Source organism: Brassica napus, chromosome A1 (genome assembly GCF_020379485.1).
Source record: "Brassica napus cultivar Da-Ae chromosome A1, Da-Ae, whole genome shotgun sequence".
In the NCBI taxonomy this organism is placed as follows: domain Eukaryota; kingdom Viridiplantae; phylum Streptophyta; class Magnoliopsida; order Brassicales; family Brassicaceae; genus Brassica; species Brassica napus.
In genome coordinates, this window is record NC_063434.1 from 26,849,474 (window position 1) to 26,870,592 (window position 21,119).

General features: G+C 29.0%; 2 protein-coding genes, 1 non-coding gene and 1 pseudogene across 3 annotated transcripts; 1 reads left to right on the top strand and 3 right to left on the bottom strand.

Annotated features, from left to right (window-relative positions):
* Positions 1–3,360: 3,360 nt before the first annotated feature.
* Positions 3,361–7,645, bottom strand: LOC106381172 (LOB domain-containing protein 22-like). The gene has a single exon (XM_048739659.1). The coding sequence runs from the start codon at positions 7,043–7,045 to the stop codon at positions 6,263–6,265; it is 783 nt and encodes a 260-aa protein (XP_048595616.1). The 5' UTR covers positions 7,046–7,645; the 3' UTR covers positions 3,361–6,262.
* A 64-nt stretch (positions 7,646–7,709) lies between these two features.
* LOC106368751 lies at positions 7,710–8,973 on the bottom strand (annotated as a pseudogene).
* A 4,118-nt stretch (positions 8,974–13,091) lies between these two features.
* LOC106350930 (F-box/kelch-repeat protein At3g13680) lies at positions 13,092–15,813 on the bottom strand. The gene has a single exon (XM_022692002.2). It carries the CDS (start codon positions 15,449–15,451, stop codon positions 14,273–14,275), a length of 1,179 nt encoding a protein of 392 aa, XP_022547723.2. The 5' UTR covers positions 15,452–15,813; the 3' UTR covers positions 13,092–14,272.
* A 4,938-nt stretch (positions 15,814–20,751) lies between these two features.
* Positions 20,752–20,823, top strand: TRNAW-CCA. Its single transcript has one exon. It is a non-coding gene; the product is annotated as a tRNA-Trp (tRNA).
* The last annotated feature ends 296 nt before the right edge of the window (positions 20,824–21,119 follow it).

Below are 21,119 nucleotides of genomic sequence, written 5' to 3' on the forward strand. Positions count from 1 at the left end.
TTTTTTGGTATAGGAAAGTAAATAATTAAGGTAAAAGTTAAACTACAGTATAACCTCTTTAAATTAATAATCTACAAATTAATATACACTAAAAAACTATATAAAATAATATAATTTTATAGCTTTAAATTGAGTTTTTTAGTTCAGTTAGTATATCGATAAATTAATAAAAAAATTATAGTTTTGGTGTAGTTCCGACATTATTAATTTATTGATATTTCAATGTACTGTGTTTTTATTAGTGGCATTATATTATAATTATTGAGGAAAACTTAGGGTTAAGTACAAATTGTATTCTTGTTTTAATAGATTAGATTCTCTACCGATCAGAATGGTATAGCAAATTTGTTGGTATAGGTTATTTAGATTCTGTTCCGTAGGAGTGGTATAGCGATTTTTTGGTATAGGAAAGTAAATAATTAAGGTAAAAGTTAAACTACTGTATTTTGATCAGTGGCATTATATTGTAATTATAGAGAAAAACTTAGTGTTAAGTACAAACTGTACTCTTGTTTTAATAGATTAGACTAGAACTTGACTCGCGCTCCCGCGCGGGTGCTTGATTTAATTTTTGTTTAACATAAAATCATAAATCACTGGTTTGATAAAAAAAAAAATCATACATATAGAATAGAATATATTATTTTATAATATAGATGTTTGATAATATTTTTTTTATTTATACATAATATTATACTCCCTCTATTCCAAAATACTTGATGTTTTGGATGTATGCACAAGAATTAAGGTATACACTCATTCCTAAAAAGTAACATTAAAAATATAAATCAAATTAATTCAGCTAATCCTTAAAAATAAGAATAAAATATCATTAGCCACATAGTTTTCGATAAAACTAATATTAATATAAAATATCAAAACATCATCTATTTTGAAACATCAAAAACTCTCCAAAACATCATCTATTTTGGAACGGAGAGAGTATTATTTTTTATAACTTAATGAAATTTGATGTAATTGTACTATTCATATATTGATATGTTGTTTTTTTTGTGAATTTATTTTCAAAAGAAAAAACATACCTAAAATTTTAATTTTTGCATTAGTTTTCTATGAATTATCTTTAATTTTATGATATTTTATTTTCTTGAAAATTGAACTCTCGAATTTTTTATATTTGATTAAACTAAATAAAGTAATGCTATATTTAAAATTCTTTTATATAATATATACTATATATTTCAGTTGTTTTTTTGTTTTCACTATAAAGAAACAACAACCATTGTAATTAATTAATTTAAATTGATTTTAAATGTAGTGGCATAATCTGTAAATAAAAAAATACAAAAAGGAAATATGTCATTTATTATAAATGCAATGATTAAATGTGTAAATAAAAGAAAGTAATAAATCTGCTATCCATGTTTCCAAACAATTCACTTTTATTTTGTTATCGTTGTTTCCAAACAGTACTAAAGGTACTTCGGTTTTAATAATATAGATGTGTTTTGTTGGTTGAGAAATACAAAACTACATATTAGACCCTTTTATTTTGTATGTTAAAACTTGACCAAGGATTTTCTTGAACTAATAAAAAGTCAACACAAATATTACAAAGAAGGAGAAAGTTTAAGGGAGAAGAGATTAAAGTTTAATTTAATCTAATGAAAGCTTTTAAAAACTTAAAAGCTGAGAGAGATGAAGAAAGATGACAAAAGGAAACAATGTTTCAGCCATGGCCTATGCGGTCACGACGACCCCTTTTATCTCCTTTTTATCTCATATGATGTTATTTTGATTTCCGTTTAAGAAATTGTTCTAGTTTATATTTTTCTGTATATGTCAATTTTATAATTAAATTTTAAAACTAAACTATGTAATGTAAATATAAAAAAGTATAAGAATAATATGCATAGTCATTAGTCATCTATGTCAAATTTGAATAATATAATAGTTTTTCGTTGTAAGAAAAAGAGTCATTAGTCATCTACGAAGCGTTTAGCAATTTTGAAAACATTAAATCATTATATTATAACAACAACAACAAAACATAGAAACTCAGTACAAAAAATATAAATGTTTTTAAAATACAAATTATTTTTCGTTCATGTGATGGTATTTTGACCATCTTTCCATTAAGAAAATTTCAGAACACCAAATAAACCAATTGTAGTCGAGCAAATGTAATCAGACACTTTACCTAAGCGATGTAATGCTATTTGTTTCGGTCTCAATGGGTCTATCATCTAGACTATATTTGCAAAGTGATTTTACCACATATCCTCTCTATAATCATTTTTACAAAACAATGATGACATGACTAACAAAACTGATGACATGGTTTATAGTTAATATGATATGGACAATCACATTTATTACTCACATATATTTTTGGTAAGCTTTATAGAATATAATAACTAATACATTACATTTAATGTTGATTTATATTTTTGGTAAACTTCTTAAAATATGGTAATAATTCATAAATCATGACTAAAATAATATATTGAAATACGCATTATAAATTTCGAAATACATTATTTAATTGTATTTTTATAATTATACTATTTTTATTACTAATATTTTCAAAATTTTCTACATCTTTTTAAAAATATTAATAAATTGTTAATCGTAATTTCATTAGTTTCTTTTAGATATCTCCAAATTTTATAAATATTATTTAGTTATAATTTTTAATAACTATACTATTTTTATATGATTTTTTAGTAATTTTATACAAGTTGATTTAATACATTTAACCAAAATAAATAGATAAAAATTTCTTATCTAAGATTCAAATTTTATATATATTACATATATATTATTAAATGTAATTTAAAATAAATAAAATTATTATTTTTGCTTATTTTATGCTTAAATAATCAACTTTATATTAAATATTAGTCAAAAATAATAAAATATATAATATTAATAAATTTCATTTTAAATATAATTTAACTTTTAAAAAATTTATCACTGCACATGGTGCATGAAAACACCTAGTCCCATATATATTAGTTCTGGAACATTACAACATGTTTTTTTTAGGCACATGTCATCACGAGAATGATTCTTACAGTTGTTAGAAAAATAAGTTGGTCAATATAAACATATACTATGTTTTCTATTAAACTAACTATCACATTAATTACTAGTGTACAAAACAATATTTTTTTTCCTTAAATAAAAGCTATGAAATTATCTAATATGATTAACATATATATGACAATTAATGATTATGATAAAAAATTTTGTATCCTTTCTCTTTTTTTGTTTAATTTTATATTATTAAAAGAAATTAAACAATTACATTAAGCATAAAATAAAAAATAGATTTTTTCTTATATGTTATATTTTGAATTTTAAAAAACGACTATAAATTACTAAAAGTTCCACATTAGAAATTTTATGATCAATGGTTTAATTTTTTTTTGTTCAAACAAGATACAAATGATCATATATCATAGGGGTGGGCGTTCAAATACCCGTTCGGGTTAGTATCAGTATCAGTATTTAGAATTTTTTGGTATTTTAGTATAAAGGTATAGAAACCATTCGGGTATTTCTACACTTCGGGTCGGGTTCAGGTATTTTATGTTTAGGTTCAGATATTTTGGGCCGGGTTCGAATATTTAAATTTTGAAGAAAAAAATAAATAAATGTTCATTGTTTAAGTTTTCTGTATTTAAAATATACTTTTAACTTAATTGGTTTTCTAACTTTTAGAAGATTAAACTATTAATAGGTTTGGAAATAAAACTTTAAAAATTGAAAGACACTGATTTAGTTGTTGTTTTGATTTAGTTGTTGTTTTGAAATTTTAGATGCAACCTTTGTTGATGCAAGAAACAAAAGCTTGATATGTATTTTAAGTGAGTAGCATAGGATTTTTCCCATAATTATATGTGTATTATCTAATTTTGAGCAATGTGGATCATTAATATAAATATTGTGAATAAAATGAAAGAAGTAAACTAGAAATATAGAGTTAAGTATACTTATAACTGGTTATATTCGGATATCCATCGATAGGGTTTCGATATTACCCGTTTGGGTTCGGGTATTACCTGCTTGGGTTCAGATATCCAATATCTCTGAATTCAATAATCGTTCAGGTATTTTGCTACTTTCGGATTTTTGGATCGGAGTCAGATACATGTTTAGGTATCAGATAAAATGTCCTGCCTTAATAAATCGTATGAATATGAAGTATGATTAATATATATTCTTATTATATATATATATAGATATTTTAATATCATTTGAAATAAATTACATACTAAATAAATTTTGAAATTTGTATTAAAAAGTCTCATATTAAAAAATTTGTTATTAATGGTTTAAATTTTTGTTACAGAAAATATATAAATGTTAAAAATTATATGAGTAGAAAATGTCAATAATAAATATTTAAATTAAAATATACTATGTATCTATGTCAATATCACTAAAGAGTGGATCATGGACATAGGTTGTTCTTACCACATGACACTCAAGAAAGAGTGGTTTGATGAATTGAATGAAGATATCACACGGATAATCAAGATGGGAAATGACACAACATCATCAGTGAAAGGATTAGGAAGTATAAAGATCCTAAATGAGGATGGAACAATGGTGATTCTGACACAAGTGAAGTATGTACCAGATTTAAAGAGAAATCTTATCTCAGAACACTGAATTCACAGGGTTGTGCATATAAACTATAGAGGTGAAAATTGAATCTTAAAAATGCTAAAGGATAGCAGAGTTGTGTTTAATTTATTCCATATAAAGTAAATAGAATGATTTTTTTTTATTTATTTACCAAAAACGTGATTGTAAATTAACAAAATGTATGGGGTTTGATTTATGTGTTTACTCTAATGTATATATTTTTATACATACAAATTATTTTTAAATAGGCGGTTTCAAATATCTTATTTGATCCTGACAATCCCAGAAACACACTTCTTCGAATCGAAGTCATTTTTTAAAAGTGGAAGCACTTAATATATTATTTCATTCAGAATAAATAATTTAGTCTTGATTTTTATTCTTAAAAAGTTTTAATAAAATTTCGTGACAAGATTCATCTCATCTCCTTTTGAGTTTGTTCGAAGAATAATAGATTTGATCATTCGTCTAATATTTGTTTCTCCCTAATACCCTATCTCACTATTATAATTATAAGAATGAGAGATTTGAACTATTTATTATAAATTTTCTGGTTTATCATTTAATAAATCAAAAAGTTCTTAGTTTATACATAGTTTACATATACTAGAATGGTAAAGTATTATATATATATTTTATATGCATACTCTTAAATAACTAAACCTCAAAAGCGTAGAATAATAAAATAAGTAATTTGTTTTGTTGTTCTAGAATTAGATGATTCTTAGACCGAACTAGTGAATATATACTAGACAGACATTTATATTTTGAGTCTACACTTGTATTCTATAACAGCTTGATATATTAGATTTGAATACTAACTTGTTAATAGAGTTTACCGGTGATTTTTTTCAAATTTTTGATTCTTAGATATTTATCTGGAGTAGAACTAACTTTTACAGATGTCCATCATTTTAAATTAACACTTAAGTAATTCACCGAATTTATAGAAAAAGTTTTTTAAAAAAACTAAAAATTCATATCAATGAAACAGAGATGAGAGCGAAAACACAATTTTATAGAGATAGAAATAAATTCACTTATGAAGAGTCAATAGTAAACAAATCGAGAACATAATACCCAATTCCCTTTCGTCAGTATACATTTGATGTTTGCCTGTTTGGTTTTGGTGATTTATGTCAGCCGCAAAAATTAATTTTTTTTTTGTGCATATGAAATATTAAAAATAATTAAAATGAGTTGTAATACATTAACTATTCTACAACGATGATACATTTAAGAGATCAACATTTGTATTCGTCATTTTACAATCGACAAAGATTGTAGTGTTGCAAAATATTAAAACGAACAAACATTATTATAAAAACTAAATGCGCATGCATGCGAGTTATCATCTAGTTTTTATTATTGAACATTATTTCATACATAAGCTATTAAAATGTGTTTTATTCCATCAAATTCTTGTGTAACATTTATCTTGAAGATTCCATGCTTCTTTCACATTTAACATTCCTATTAACAAATTTTACCAAAATGAGATACAAAAATAATCCAAAAGAAAACAAATTTAGTTAAAAAATAACTGTTGAGATCGATCAGCGAAAGGAGATTTTGTTAGCCCTAGAAAAATGATTCTAAAATCAAGAAAATAATAAATCCAATAGAATAAAAGAAAAAGGAAAAGCTAAGAAGAAATGATGTATGGTTCTTCAACGAAATCATCATGATGATGCTCGAACTCGTGTGTTTCACTGGAAACCTCTTCCACAGGCTTAACGTCCTCACATTCATCAATGAAGCCACCCTTCATATTCACCGTCGTTGATGAATCTTGAAGTTGGAGGCACCACATGTCTTCTTGTAACCCATTAAAGTTTCCAGAAGCACAATATTGTTGTTGTTCTTGTTGCTGTTGAACTGGTTCTTGGACATGATGAAGAGGGTAGTTGTAAGTAATCGAGTTGTTGTTGTTTAGATCACAAGAACTCGAAAAACTCGAGAGATCCTCAGGTTCTTGAATCTGAATATGCGGTTCTTGATGATGATTACGGAACACAGCCAATTGCTGAATAACCATGTCCAACTCGTTTTTTGAGTATTCGATCTGGTACTGAAGCTTTCTAATGATGCTATAACATCCTTCGATGGGATCATTCGCACGAGCATCGGACTGAAACATGATTGTATACATAGCCGCGTCTTTATCAGGAGGGCTAAGGTCTTTTATGATCTTGGTGATGTTGCTTACACCGAAGAGCTTATGAGCATTGAGGAATTGGCGGTGACGGTCGTGAGGGAAGTAAGGAGCGAGAAGACAATCAGGAGCACATTTTCTACGTTGGTATTTGCAAGCCGCGCATGCTTGGTTTGTGGTGTTGTTGTTGCTGGTGGCGCTGCTTGAAGGTTTTAATGGTGTTGGTTTGGGATGTAAAGAGAAGACAGAAGAAGAAGGTTTGCCTGATGGCATTTTTTTTTTGTTTTGATGGGTTTGCGAGTTATCGGTTCCTTAGTTTTCTCCTGGTGGAAAGGAAATACAGGAGAATGGAGAGAAAATGAGGGAGGAGAGACAAGATGATATAAGACAAAGACAATGAGAGAGGAGAGAGAAAGAGAAAGAAAGAGATTTTGACCTATTCAAAGTCATGGGGCTAGTGTCTATATTTAGAAAAGTGATAGAAAGTGAAACATGGTCATGTTCTTCTAATGGTGAAAAATAGAAAATATGACTGGAATTTACTAAAAATTGGATATGTATAGGTTATGATATTATGTGTATGGATGTAATAATAAGAAGATAAAAGTACATATGGTTAGATGAGTTTGCTATTAAAATCTGTTTTTTTTTTTTGTTTCCCTTCATCTGCCACCATTTCTCTTTTGCTCATATACATCATTAACAAGTTCTTGGATTCGAAGCAATAACCATAAACTTAACAAGGTTTATTTTTAGGGTTATACTTTCTCATTTACAGACTAGATTCCAAAGCAAACTAACATGCATAATGGAAAACAAACCTAACCTTGTCGAACACCGAACCTTCCTAGGATTTTGGCCTGTTGGGGAAGAAATATGTGAGTTTGTAAATGGTGCTAGACATGGGAACTAAAGGAAAACAAATACAATTGTTAATTTATTTCTTCTTCTTATGGCTTATTTGACTTAGGATGTGAGACAAGCTTCCATGATGTATACGAGTCTGAAACCAGAAAAACAAAGAACGATACAAGCTGGTCAAAAGAATAACAAATGCAACAAATTTTCCCGGTGGGTTGGTTTGCATGGTTTGCAGTTGCACTGAGCTTGGAACATAAGAAGAGCACACATGTGGGCGGCAGAACTGGTCGGTCATAAATCCAAAATTTTCAAGATACTCATGAGCTTTTCCCATATTCACAGATATGAAGTATCCATCTTGTCCAATTATGTTGGTTTTTTGGTTGCGCACTATCCCTTCTTTATAACTCTCTATATCAACAACCACAAAAATTTTCTTCTCTTCGTCAATGAAGAAACTCCCAGCTTGATTACCATCCATACAACCGTACGTGATCCTCAAGAACTTGCTCCACGAAATCTCACATGGATCAATCTTATTTGTGCCCAAATGTTTAATGCGTAATCAGAAATCAGCCAGCTTTGATGTAATACCGCGAGGTGCTTTTCTCTGACACAAGATATAGAAATTTTTTTATATAAACCATGAGATTTAAACGGAAGAGGCAGCGGCTTTCAAATCTCTATGTTATAAAATCAAAAGAGAGTATATACTCAATATCGTTCCTCCTATCCTTATTTTCTCTTCAGCCAAAAAATAAGTATGTCTCTTCAAAGACACACCACGTTGATAATGATTAATATACCAGTCTGGATTGAAATTAGAAACCTTCCATGCATGAATTAGAGCTCAAATCGTAGATTTCATACCCAAAAACCAAATACTCACCAAAAATCCTCAATTTGTAGTTACTGTTCTTGTCATACCCAATAGGATAGTTTTCTAACATGTGGAACTGTTTCTTGGTTGGCGCCACCTCGTTTGCCCCAAATAAGGATTCCACACCAAGAACCTTGACTTGTCTTTGGTGACGCATAGCAATAAGCCTTCACACTGAAATGAGAGATCTCTACTTGGTCAAATACACTTACTTGCTTTATAGATGGATGAACGAAGTTTTCTTTCTTCGGATTCCTTGGAGATCAAACTTCTGTGAGCAAACCTTAAAATTCTTCATCATGAACCCTAGAAACTGCTTCCTTCTTGCTGCTGATTAACATAAAACCTGAGATTTAGAGATAGAGTTCCAATTTTTGCAAGTGGATGGCACTGCGCTTAGGGATGTCAATGGAACCCTAGAGAATATCTCCTTTGTCATATCTTCGGGAAGATCAGACATAATTTTGTCAGAAGTTGCAAACTAAGGTACAATCTTTTTATGTGTCACCAATTTATATAACGGCGGCGTTGCTATTGCTTCTTGTTTCGTAGATGAAGAAGGCTTGTATTGTGAATCTGGAAATTTTCTTAGGGCTTTTTGCAAAATTGACCTACAACTTAAAGTCAAACACAAAACTAACCTTCCTTTTTTTTGAAAATTGGTTTTGCCCTATTCACCCCACAAGTTCATATAATTTACGAAAATGCCATTAATTTTTTTTTTCTTTTTTTTTTCGAAAATGACATCTTTACTCTCTCACCCTCAACATCTTCAAGTAATTACAAGATTGCCATTGATATCAATACCACAACCACCATGAACAACCAATTTGAAGCTCTTAATGCTCCCAAAATCGATTTACCCTTCTTCTTTTTCCATTCTTGTGAACTAAACACAACATATCTCTCACTTTCTCTCCACAATGAGCTAAAAAAACCCAAGATTTTGATTCTAAAATTTTTATGGTTCATAGAGTCATAGAACCTAACGATTATGGGTGGGTGACTTTCGTTTGTGATTCTGTGTGCTTGGAGAAGTCTTATGTATGCTAAGGAACTTATCTCACCAATTTAAGGTATGACATCGAGTTTTTTTCCAGATCTGTTCGTCAGACGACTTACTTGGGAAGTCGTCTGGCTGTAGACGACTTACCTTTCAGTCGTCTGGCTGTAGACGACTTACCTGGAAGTCGTCTGGTCAACGCAGAGGTTATTTTTGCAATTGACTTTGAAATCTGTAACCTGAGACGACTGAAAGTTAAGTCGTCTACTATTGTTTGGTTTCAAAAAAAATTCCAAAGAACCTAGACGACTTATATTTCAGTCGTCATAGGTTAGTTTTGCATTTGACTGGATAATTTCAGAAGTTTGACTTCCCCAGATGACTTACATTTCAGTTGTCTGGCGAAAATTAAAATAATAATATTTTTTTAAAAGTAGACGACTTAAAGTTAAGTCGTCATAGGTTAGTTTTGCAATTGAAAAAAAAAACTTCAAGATTTAATTATACACAGACGACTTATAATTCAGTCGTCCACCAGACGACTTAATTGTAAGTCGTCCAGGACTTTTTTCCGAGATTCTGGTCAAACCTCGTAAATCCTGGACGACTTACATTTCAGTCGTCTAGTGGACGACTGAATTATAAGTCGTCTGTGTATAATTAAATCTTGAAGTTTTTTTTTCAATTGCAAAACTAACCTATGACGACTTAACTTTAAGTCGTCTACTTTTAAAAAAATATTATTATTTTAATTTTCACTAGACGACTGAAATGTAAGTCGTCCAAAAAGTCAAACTTCTGAAATAATCCAGTCAAATGCAAAACTAACCTCTGACGACTGAAATGTAAGTCGTCTAGCTTTTTTGGAGTTTTTTTTAACCAAACAATAGTAGACGACTTAACTTTCAGTCGTCCGAAATAACAGATTTCAAAGTCAATTGCAAAAATAACCTCTGCGTTGACCAGACGACATATAGTTTAGTCGTCTAGACAACTTAGATTGAAGTCGTCCGCGTCTTCTCCACTAGTTTTTAAGTCTTCTACATTATTTTTTGAATAACTTGTATTTTTAAGAGTGATAAGTAACTTCAAGATATGTAAAACTCATATTTACAAAATATGTTCTCTCCCTTTGTTTTACTAAATTTGACTAAGTTTTTCAATGCAAACTTATAAAAAATATGATATGCTTTGACTAGTTACTATTGTTTGTTTCCATCTCTTACCAAGATTCTTGTTTATTATGATGAGAAAAAGGCTATTGGAGTTTATTATTGCATATGAGAGATCCAAAGATAAGAAAAAGGTTACTGAAGTCTATTATTTCATTGATTTGTAAATGTGTAAACACATTGTTAGCACATTTAATACATTTTGGAAAACATTATTACTGATTTTACAAAAAATTCACAACTAAAAGAGTATACATGCAATTCACAAAACAGACCACAAACAAAACTATTATAGATCATTCATCTACAAAGACAAGCTTGGGTTCCACTTGAGTAGACAAGACCAGACAACTTTTAAGAAGTCCAGACAACTTTTAAGAAGTCCAGACGACTTCTAAGAAGTTCAGACGACTTCCAGGAAGTTCAGACGACTTTGCCAGAAAACTTTTAGGGAGTTCAGACGACTTCCAAACGACTTTACAGGAAGTCCAGACGACTTCCAGACGACTTCCAGACGACTTTACAGGAAGTCCAGACGACTTCCAGACGACTTCCAGACGACTTCCAGACGACTAACAAGTAAGTCGTCCCAGAAGTCTTCCAGACGACTAACAAGTAAGTCGTCCCAGAAGTCTTCCAGATCTGAAAAAACCTGCATATTAAATCCAGATCTGAAAAACCTGCATATTCAAAAACGTTCAAATGGCTTAAAAACAGAAAAAATGAGTGGAAGATTAGATAAATCTACCTTTACAGAACACACAAAAATATATATCTAAAAATAATAGATCTACCTTCAAATTAGTGGAAGATGAGTACCATCTAATTAAAAACCTGCAAAAAAAAAATAGATTAGTAAGAAAGACATGAGACAAAATTGAAAAATTCATATAAAGTTTGGTGTTTTCAAGTCAAAGAGATTAGAGTGGGTTTGGAGAGTTTTAGTTTGGGAAAAAAGTAAGAACTTTATACAACAAGAAGTTACCAAATGAAGAAAAATCAGACATAAGAACTTACCAAAACGCTCAGAAAAATCCAGACGACTTCCTAGAAGTCCAGACGACTTCCTGGAAGTCCAGACGACTTCCTGGAAGTCCAGACGACTTCCTGGAAGTCCAGACGACTTTGTCAGAAGACTTCCAAGAAGTCCAGACGACTTCCAGACGACTTCCAGACGACTTCCAGACGACTAACAGGTAAGTCGTCCCAGAAGTCTTCCAGATCTGAAAAACCTGCACATCAAATCCAGATCAGAAAAATCTGCATATCCAAAAACGTTCAAATGACTTAAAAATAGAGAAAATGAGTGGAAGATTAGATAAATCTACATTTATAGAACACACAAAAATACATATCTAAAATTAATAGATCTACCTCTAAATTAGTGGAAGATGAGTACCATTTGATTAAAAACCTGCAAAAGAGATAGATTAGTAAGAAATACATGAGACAAAACTGAAAAATTCATATAAAGTTTGGTGTTTTCAAGTCAAAGAGATTAGAGAGAGGTTGGAGAGTTTTAGAATGATGAACATTACATTTTTGTTGCAGCCATTTGAGAGGAGGAGAGAGAATGTGTAAATTTTTCTTTATATAGGTAGACAAAAAATCCAATTAGGTTAAATATTTTTGACTCAGACGACTTCCTGGACGACTTACATTTCAGTCGTCTGGTGAAGAAATTAAAACAGACGACTTACATGTAAGTCGTCCAGAAGAGTTTAATATTTTTAGCGGGAAATTAAATATTTTTAGCGGGAAACTAAAATAGAAGACTTTCCAGACGACTTACAAGTAAGTCGTCTGGACGACTGAAATATACATCGTCCGGGTAAATTATTCAACAGACGACTGAAATATAAGTCGTCCACACCCTAAACATAACCCCTAAACTTAATTATCTAATTAAACACTTCATAAAACCAAATCAAACTTGAAAAGTGTTTACTATACACAGAAATAAACATATATAAGTGAAAACTAATTTTTGAAAAAAACATTTTAGTTTTCCAAAATCTAACCCTAACAATACATACAATACTACAACATATGTTTGCCAAACTCCTAAACTAAAGTATTTCATGATTCACTACTTCCACTCATCTATCTTCAAAACAAATCAATTTTATCATATCTTAATTTATATCAGTTAAAACTGTTTATAATTACTTGATTTTTATTTTTTACGTATCAAAATATTTTTTTACAAGATTTATAAATTATTTTTAAAATAAACTGGTACCAGACGACTTACACTTCAGTCGTCCAGACGACTTCCAACATCTCAGACGACTCAGACGATTTACTGGGGCTATATTCGTAAAAATGGCTTCTGCTTTTTTGTTTGGTCACAAGGGGCTGAGCTGTAATTTCACTAGGCTTTTAGGTTAGTTTTGCATTTGATTCAAGTTTGGGTATAGGTTTGGGATTAAAATCAAGTTGTGGGTTAGTTTTGGCAAAAACCCCATTTTCTTATAGGATTCTAAGCTAATTTAATTTTAAATATTGATTAAAATAAAATTAAAGCACTTAAATTTTAACATATGTCATTGAAAGTAGGCTAGAGCTTATAGCTGTACATCCAATAGGAAATACTATGGAAATTTAAGATAGTGAGGTCGAATGAAAAAGTGTAACCTGATCTGCATTGGTACTCCCAATCAAGAGAACTCTATCGAACAAAGATTAAGGGCAACAAAATCTTGATAATAGTATTAACATAACTACTAATCTTTCTTTACCACATCAATAAAGAGAGAAAAACATCATGAATGACTAATTTTTGAAGGGTTCTGTGGAAAGATGAAGACTATAAACTATGTAAGTGAAGAAAACCATTCAAACTGATATATGAGGAAATAACGTAGGTCTAGATAAGAAAAAAAAGTCAAATGCTTCAAATCGTGCTGCTGCTCTAGCATGATCGTTATATTCCTCGATACTACGCGGAGGGAAAAGATAGTGCCTACGAGCTTATAGTTTATAATACAATCTGCATTTCACATATTGAAAAGCGAACGACACTAGAATTAGATTCTTATTAAACTTGCTACTCCCAATCAAGAGAACTCTATGTCTCTATCCAACAATGATTTTTTTTTTTTTTTGTCAAACCCCCAACAATGATTAAGGGCAACAAAATCTTGCTTAAAGAGAGTTACGCAATCTATAAATCTTTCGTTTCAAAATAAAAAGTTGATAATTGATGTAACTAATTTTTCATTTACCACACCAATAAAAAGAAAAAAAGTAAAAGAAAAAAATCATGAATAACTAATTTTGAAGAGTTACGTTCCCGAAAAAGGAAGACTATAATTTCTATCCAGGTCAAGAAAACCAGTCTTGACCAAATCAGATCATGAATATCTCCTACTTCCACATGAACTCTTGCACTGATCACATCTAACAACTAGTATAATTTAAGTTAATGGCCAAGTTTGATTACATATCCAAGTGACATGAACAAAGAGGCTAAAACGTTCAAAAGCCGAATTATTTATTAGATGATATATAGCAAACACACAAATTAATAGTTTTCCGAAGATGCATGTTTGATGCAAATTAAGTATTGTACATAGAACTAATTAATTTTCACCTTCTTCTGATTTTACCGGTTGGTTGGTTTGTAGTTGCACTGAGCTTGGAACATAAGAAGAGCACACAAGTGGACCACATAATTCACTGATCATATATCCATGCTTGATACGTCTCCCAATATACCGAGTCTCTCCAATATTCACAGATTTGAAGTATCCATCTGGTCCAAGTATGTGGGCACTTTGGTTGCGACCGGTCAAGATCCGTATTTCATAGACAACAACAACAACTTTCTTTTCTTCATCAATGAAGAAACTCCCAGGTAGAATATCACCCATACACCAAGAGGTTAATCTCAAGAACTTGCTCCACGAAACCTCACCAGGATCAATTTTTTTCGTGACCCAAATCTCCAATGCTTGACCCATCACCCAGCTGTAATGTAATACAGCGAGCTGCTCTTCTCTGACACAAGATAACACCAATTTATCTGAATAATAAGATTTAAACGGCAGGGGCAGCAGTTTACGAAATCTCTCTGTTGTAAAATCAAAAGAGAGTATACAATCTATATTATTGTTTGTTCCACCTATTCTTATTTTCTCTTTTGCCAAAAAATAAGTATGTCCTTTCAAAGACACACCACGTTGATAATGATCTATCCGCCAGTCTTGATTGTCATTAGAAACCTTCCATGTATTAGCGCTCAAATCGAAGATTTCATACCCAAGAACCATGGAACCGCTTTTATAGTCACCTAAAATCCTCAAGATTTTGTGTTTACGGTTCTTGTCATATCCAAGAGCATATTGGTCTCCACTTAGGAAAGTGTTTCTTGGTTGAATCCACCTAGTTTGCCCCAAATAAGGATTCCATACCAAGAGCCTTGACTTGTCTCTGGTGACGCACAGAAGTAAGCCTTCACACTGAAAGATTTGAGATATCTTTACTTGGTCAAGTACACTTACTTGCTTTATAGATGGGTTAACGAAGTCTGCTTCGTTTTGGATTCCTTGGAGATCAAACTTCATCGAGCAAACACTAAAATCCTTCATCATGAACCCTAGAAACTGCTTCCTTCCTGCGGCTGATTCGCATAAAACCTGAGACTTAGAGATAGAGTTCCAACTTTTGCAAGTGGATCGCACTGAGCTTAGGGATGTCAATGGAACCCTAGAGAATATCTCTTTTGTCAAATCTAGTGGAAGATCAGACATCGTAGTCATTTTTTTTCCGAAGTTGCAAACTAGGGTACGATATTTTTAAGTGTCGCCGATTTATATAACGGCGGCGTTGCTATCTTTATTGCTTGTTGTTTAATCTTGATGGAATTTTTCCAATAGGATCCTAAGCAAATTAATATTTAATATTAATATTTTGTAATTTAGTTTTTTTTTAACGATGTATCTATCTATATTATTATTTGAGAACTGAATTTGTTTATTTGTCATGTTCTTCTTGATTTTAGGATGAGTCATTAAACAATTTTAATTTGACTAATCAAAGTTTTAATATCTAATAAATAAATTATATTATATAATTCATTATTTAACTGATTACAATCTAATATTATAAAAATATCTCAAAAATAAATGGAAAAAAATTTCGAAAAAGAAGATAATTCCATGTATTTATTTTGTTTTTATCTACATCTTTATTTCTTATTTATTTATTTTTATAATTAGTATTATATATACACATATCATAATTAGATTTATCATTATATTAAAATATTATAAATAGTTTTATACAAAATAAAAAAATTTGATTTATATTTGTTTGTAAACATAATATGTCATGGCATATTTTCAAAAATTATTAAATTTATTTTAGTATTAAAATACTAAAAAGAAGTATATAAAAAATAGCAATAAGTTTGATTTATATTTTTTTGTTAACCTGATTTTTCTGATATTTTCATTTTTATTCTTATCATTCATTTGCAAGAATAACTTGTATTTGTTATTTAAGTTAAAAATTTAATATTTCTTTGTTTTTATATTTATTAAATATTTATTGTTATCAATTATCATCCGGTTGCAAGAATAACTTTCAAAAATGAATACTTTCAATATATATATATATATTTACAACAAGTACCTTATATTTATGAAAATTTAAAATTTACTTTATTTACTTTTAATTTTCAAGAGTTTCAAAGAATTATAACTTTTTTAAAATTAAAATTTCCTTAAAAGACTATTATGTAAATAAAAATGTGATTCTATTATTTTTATAAAAACTGTATTTTCCAAAATATTTGTCTTAGTTATAATTATTAAAGTTTGAAGGTTAAAAGACGATTTGAAAATAACAAACTATGATTTACAATTAAGAAATATTATTTTATAGGAAAATAGTAATCCCTATTTTAAAGTAAAAAAACTATGGATTGACTATAGCTTGTTATTCTCTATTATAGCATTAAGAAATAAAACAACAATAGATAAGAAATGTTCTTATTTTATACATTACATATTAATGTTTTGTTTGTCAACATAATTAATTTATAGGAAGTATTTTACAATATAATTAATTAATCATACATATATCAATATTCTTATATAAAAAATATTTTTTATTATTTATATATCTATAAAGTAAGAAGTAGAAATTAAATTTTTTGGTCATTTTTTTTTTGTTGAGATCTTTTTGTGACAAAAACTTTTTTAAAAGTTGTTTAAGAATTGTCTTAATTGAAATGATTTTCTTTCCTTTTTTTTTTCTACCACAATTAATTTCTTACTTTAAAAGTTAATAACAATCAATAGAATTCTATTAATGAAAATCTACGTAAAGTATTTGACAAAATTTGTTAAATCTAGTTAACTTGTAAAATTCTCTCAACTATTAAAATCATCAAATTCCACATAAATTCATGTTCCAATAACCCCCTAAAGCTGAGTTTGGTTTAACATTTTTGTGCTTTTGATTTATTTTGAGATATTGTAGTTTTTGCTAATTCTTAGAATTTGGTTTAATAACATCACTTTATATTAACAATTATATATTTGTTTATTTAAATATATCATTGTTTATAAATCTTATATAATAAAAATGTGTTCAAGATAAAAACATATTTTAAAATACAAGATATTAATGTTGTTATCCAAAATAATGCTTTAATATCAATAAAATTAAGAAATTGAAACATTCATAAAATAGTATAAATATAATATTTTATTTAATTTTTCATCTTTAAACTAATAGTATATTTATTAATAAATATTTATTAAATAAATATGCCCGCATGTGCGGGAAAAACTCCTAATACTTATATTATTACAAACTATAAAAATATTACAGACGATTCTATAATTATACATGATTTATGAGAATACAAGTCTGGCTATATATATTTTAAATAAATATTTTAAATAAAAAATCAGTTTGATGAAAAAAAACAAAAAAACAAAAAAACAAAAAAACAAATATATATATATATATATATATATATAAAGCATTTAAAAATTAACATGTGTCTGTAAAATATCTAATGCATATCCAAAATTTTAAATTGGAAAATTTACCAGAATAGATGAAAAACACACTTTTTGTCGAGACAATATAAAGTCAACCTTAGTTTGTCCCTATAGTAGGTTAAATATGTTTAAATATTAAAAATGTATTACAAATAAAAAGAAATAAAAATTTAAAATAAATTTTCGATATAAAAACAGAATCAAAACAAGAAAATCTTCAAGATATTCATCATAGAAGAAGAGTTTGTGAAAATCATAAGAAAACTATAAACATCATGTTTTGATAAAAATAAGTGCTTATTACAAATTTTTTTTGACAAGAAAATCGCAGGTACACATTTTAGAAAAGTAAAAAGATTGTTAAAAAATTTTACAATATTTTGTAACTGGGTTTTCGGAAATATGATTATTCTTTCCCGTAGAATACAGCTTCTACACTGTGTAAAGAACATATAACTAATCCGTAAGCAGATTCTACCATATAAATATCGGGTTAAACTTCTTAAAGATACATAAAACTAAAAGAAAACAATAATCAAATTTTAGATATATAAATCTAAAAAAAAAATTAGAATTTAGAAACAAAACAAATCTAAAATCAAATATAAAAATTCGACTTTTTATAGTTTTGTTGCTTACAAAAATTTACATTTATTTTAATACAAATTAAAAGCTCATGATCCAACCTACTTAAGTTTTTCAACTAATCAACACATATTAATAGCTGATAGCCTGATAATAAAAACCCCATGAGAAGCATTTTACATATAACTGATCAACCCTAAGACGTAAGATTTTAAATCTATGGTAATCATAACAAAATTTTGATGACAGCATTTCATTTTTTATTTTTTCAGAATAAGCATTTTACTATTAAAAATATTTTTATTTTATTAATTTTAAACACCAAAAATTAAAGCTAAATCTAAAACAGCCATTTGAGTTTTAAAACAAAAAAACAAAAATCTACTACAAAATCAAAACTAAAAACTAAAAGCCAAAATATAAAAAACAAAATTCAAAATATAAAAACTAGCAAAACAATCATCACCTAAATCAATAACAACAAATTACAAAACATAAAGAAAAAACTTTAAATCTACTTATACTATTGAATAACATCCCCTTAGATTTATTCTTTATAAAAGGTCGATTTAATGAAAAATAAAGTTCACTCGTGCTTTATTATTTGATTGAAATATTTACTACTAATATGAACTCCATGCTTCGCATGGGAATATTTTTTCATACAAATAAAATATAATTGGATAGTATGGATAGTTGCACCTTATTGAAGAACACACAAAAAATCCAAATTTCAGTTTTTTCAAACATTTTATAAAATTATATATATCGAGAAATACTTCAAAAAATTACCTTAGAAAATATTAAAATCGTCCATGAATTCGATTGTCTGCCTGCCTATTAGTTCTTGCAGTCAAGAGGGATGCAGTAGATTGAAAAATATTTTCATGTTGTTTTGATATATCAAATATTTGAAAGAAAACAATGTGTATTGAAAAAACTACAGTAATATAAACATGTAGCTGCTAATACCTCTGTCAATTTTGTCTCCCATGATCCGATCATCCCCATGACAATACTGAGTTTTCCATCTTAACGCTTATGTTAATCTCGCCCATACAACCGTAGGTAAACCAATTTTCTTTCTTAATATCTGAAAGATTAAACAATAGAGAAAAACTATCAAATTGCTCACTATAGTATGTTGAAGGATTTTTTTCAATCTACCTTTTAATGTAAAACATATTAGTACAATTGGAAAAAGTTCAAAAATATGATCTTTTCGTAGTGAAATAATGGAAAACAGTTTACCTTTTATCAAAAGCTCTTCTTCTGCATTTTTTTTTTTTTGGTTTAAACTTCTTCTGCATTTGTGTTTGTTTTATCTTTCTTTTCTTCCTTTCTCCTTTTCATCTAAAATATGTTTGCTCTAGTCAAAGCTCCAGCAATTAAGATCTACTATTGAACCTTCCTAACTTAAACTGGCTCCGCCGATGCCAACGAAACTGTACAAAGAAAGGAGATAGCATCACTGGTAATCTAAACACTGACTCGAGACATCAACACAACTCCAGTTATGAATTACGATTTTGAAATAGAGAAGAGCATGGGCAAAGAGGAAGAATCTGCTTTTGATCGATTGAAAGCTTCTCTGATATTTGTTTATGGAATCTGAGAGATGTTACAGTAAGGAAAAGAAAAAGAAAAAGATCATGCGCAAAGAAGAAGAATCGAAGGTTTTGGATTATTTGTTAAAATTGTTATACGGTTTAAGTCTTCTCCTAGGCATTATTTTATTTAATTACTTTTTTCTTAAATTTTGTAAACACTTTACGTGGCAGAATATGATTTGTCAGGCGACTTGCGCTTTAATATATAAGAGATATTTAAGTTGAAGGTTAGTTTTTACAAAAATTTGACATTAAACTCAAACACATACAATTCATAGCGAGGAGCGGACCAAGAGATCAACGTACCGTGTCTCGTGCCCCATCTAATTTTTATTTTCTTCAACAATTATTATAAAATCTATAGAAATGTTCCCAACCCAAAATTTAAATATATAAAAAAAAATTTGCCCTCAACAACGTTTGTTTCTAGAATCGCCCTTGTTCATAGCTACAGAAGTGATAGCTAGACAGAGAGAGAGCTCATACTAATTAATTAATAGATTTTTTGTGGTATATTTGGTGGTTCGAAATGAACTATAGATAGTTTCTGGAGATTGGATTTGATAGCTAATTTTTTAGTTATATAACTTTCTTTTGGTTATGATAGGATTGTTGTCAAACTAATTGTTATATGTTGCATTATATAGACTAACGAACTTGATCTTTAATAAGTAATAACTCAAAAATGTGAAAATTTAAAATTTCATATATTAACCAACAGAAGTAATTGAAACGTGAGCTTCTTATCGAATAAATTTGGACCACGGAGATGAGAAGAGAAAACAAAGAACCAATTATTAAATGTAGTTTAATGGGATATATATATTTAAGTTAGTTTTATTTGCATCTGGATCCGTGGCGCAATGGTAGCGCGTCTGACTCCAGATCAGAAGGTTGCGTGTTCGATTCACGTCGGGTTCAAAATCCCGAACACTTCCGGATATTATTTTGCTCTAATTCAAGAGTTTTGCCTTTTTGCTGAATGCGTCAGATGATTGGGATTCGCTTAACCGAGGATTCAGACACGGTTTGATTCGGTTTTGTTTTAATCTAGCCTACCGTTACTTTATATTTGAAAAATATAGCTTTAGACAATTCTTTTCAGTATCCTCATATGAATCAAACGAATGTTGATTAATACAAGATTGCCAACATTTTTAAAAGCCTAAGCAATGTCGGTGAGAATTTGGGGTTTCCAGTCCACAGAAAACTTTCAG

What these genes read in the sequence shown, in the direction of transcription:
- LOC106381172 (XM_048739659.1), bottom strand. Translation starts at nt 7,045, where the DNA reads ATGCCATCAGGCAAACCTTCTTCTTCTGTCTTCTCTTTACATCCCAAA.
- LOC106350930 (XM_022692002.2), bottom strand. Translation starts at nt 15,451, where the DNA reads ATGACTACGATGTCTGATCTTCCACTAGATTTGACAAAAGAGATATTC.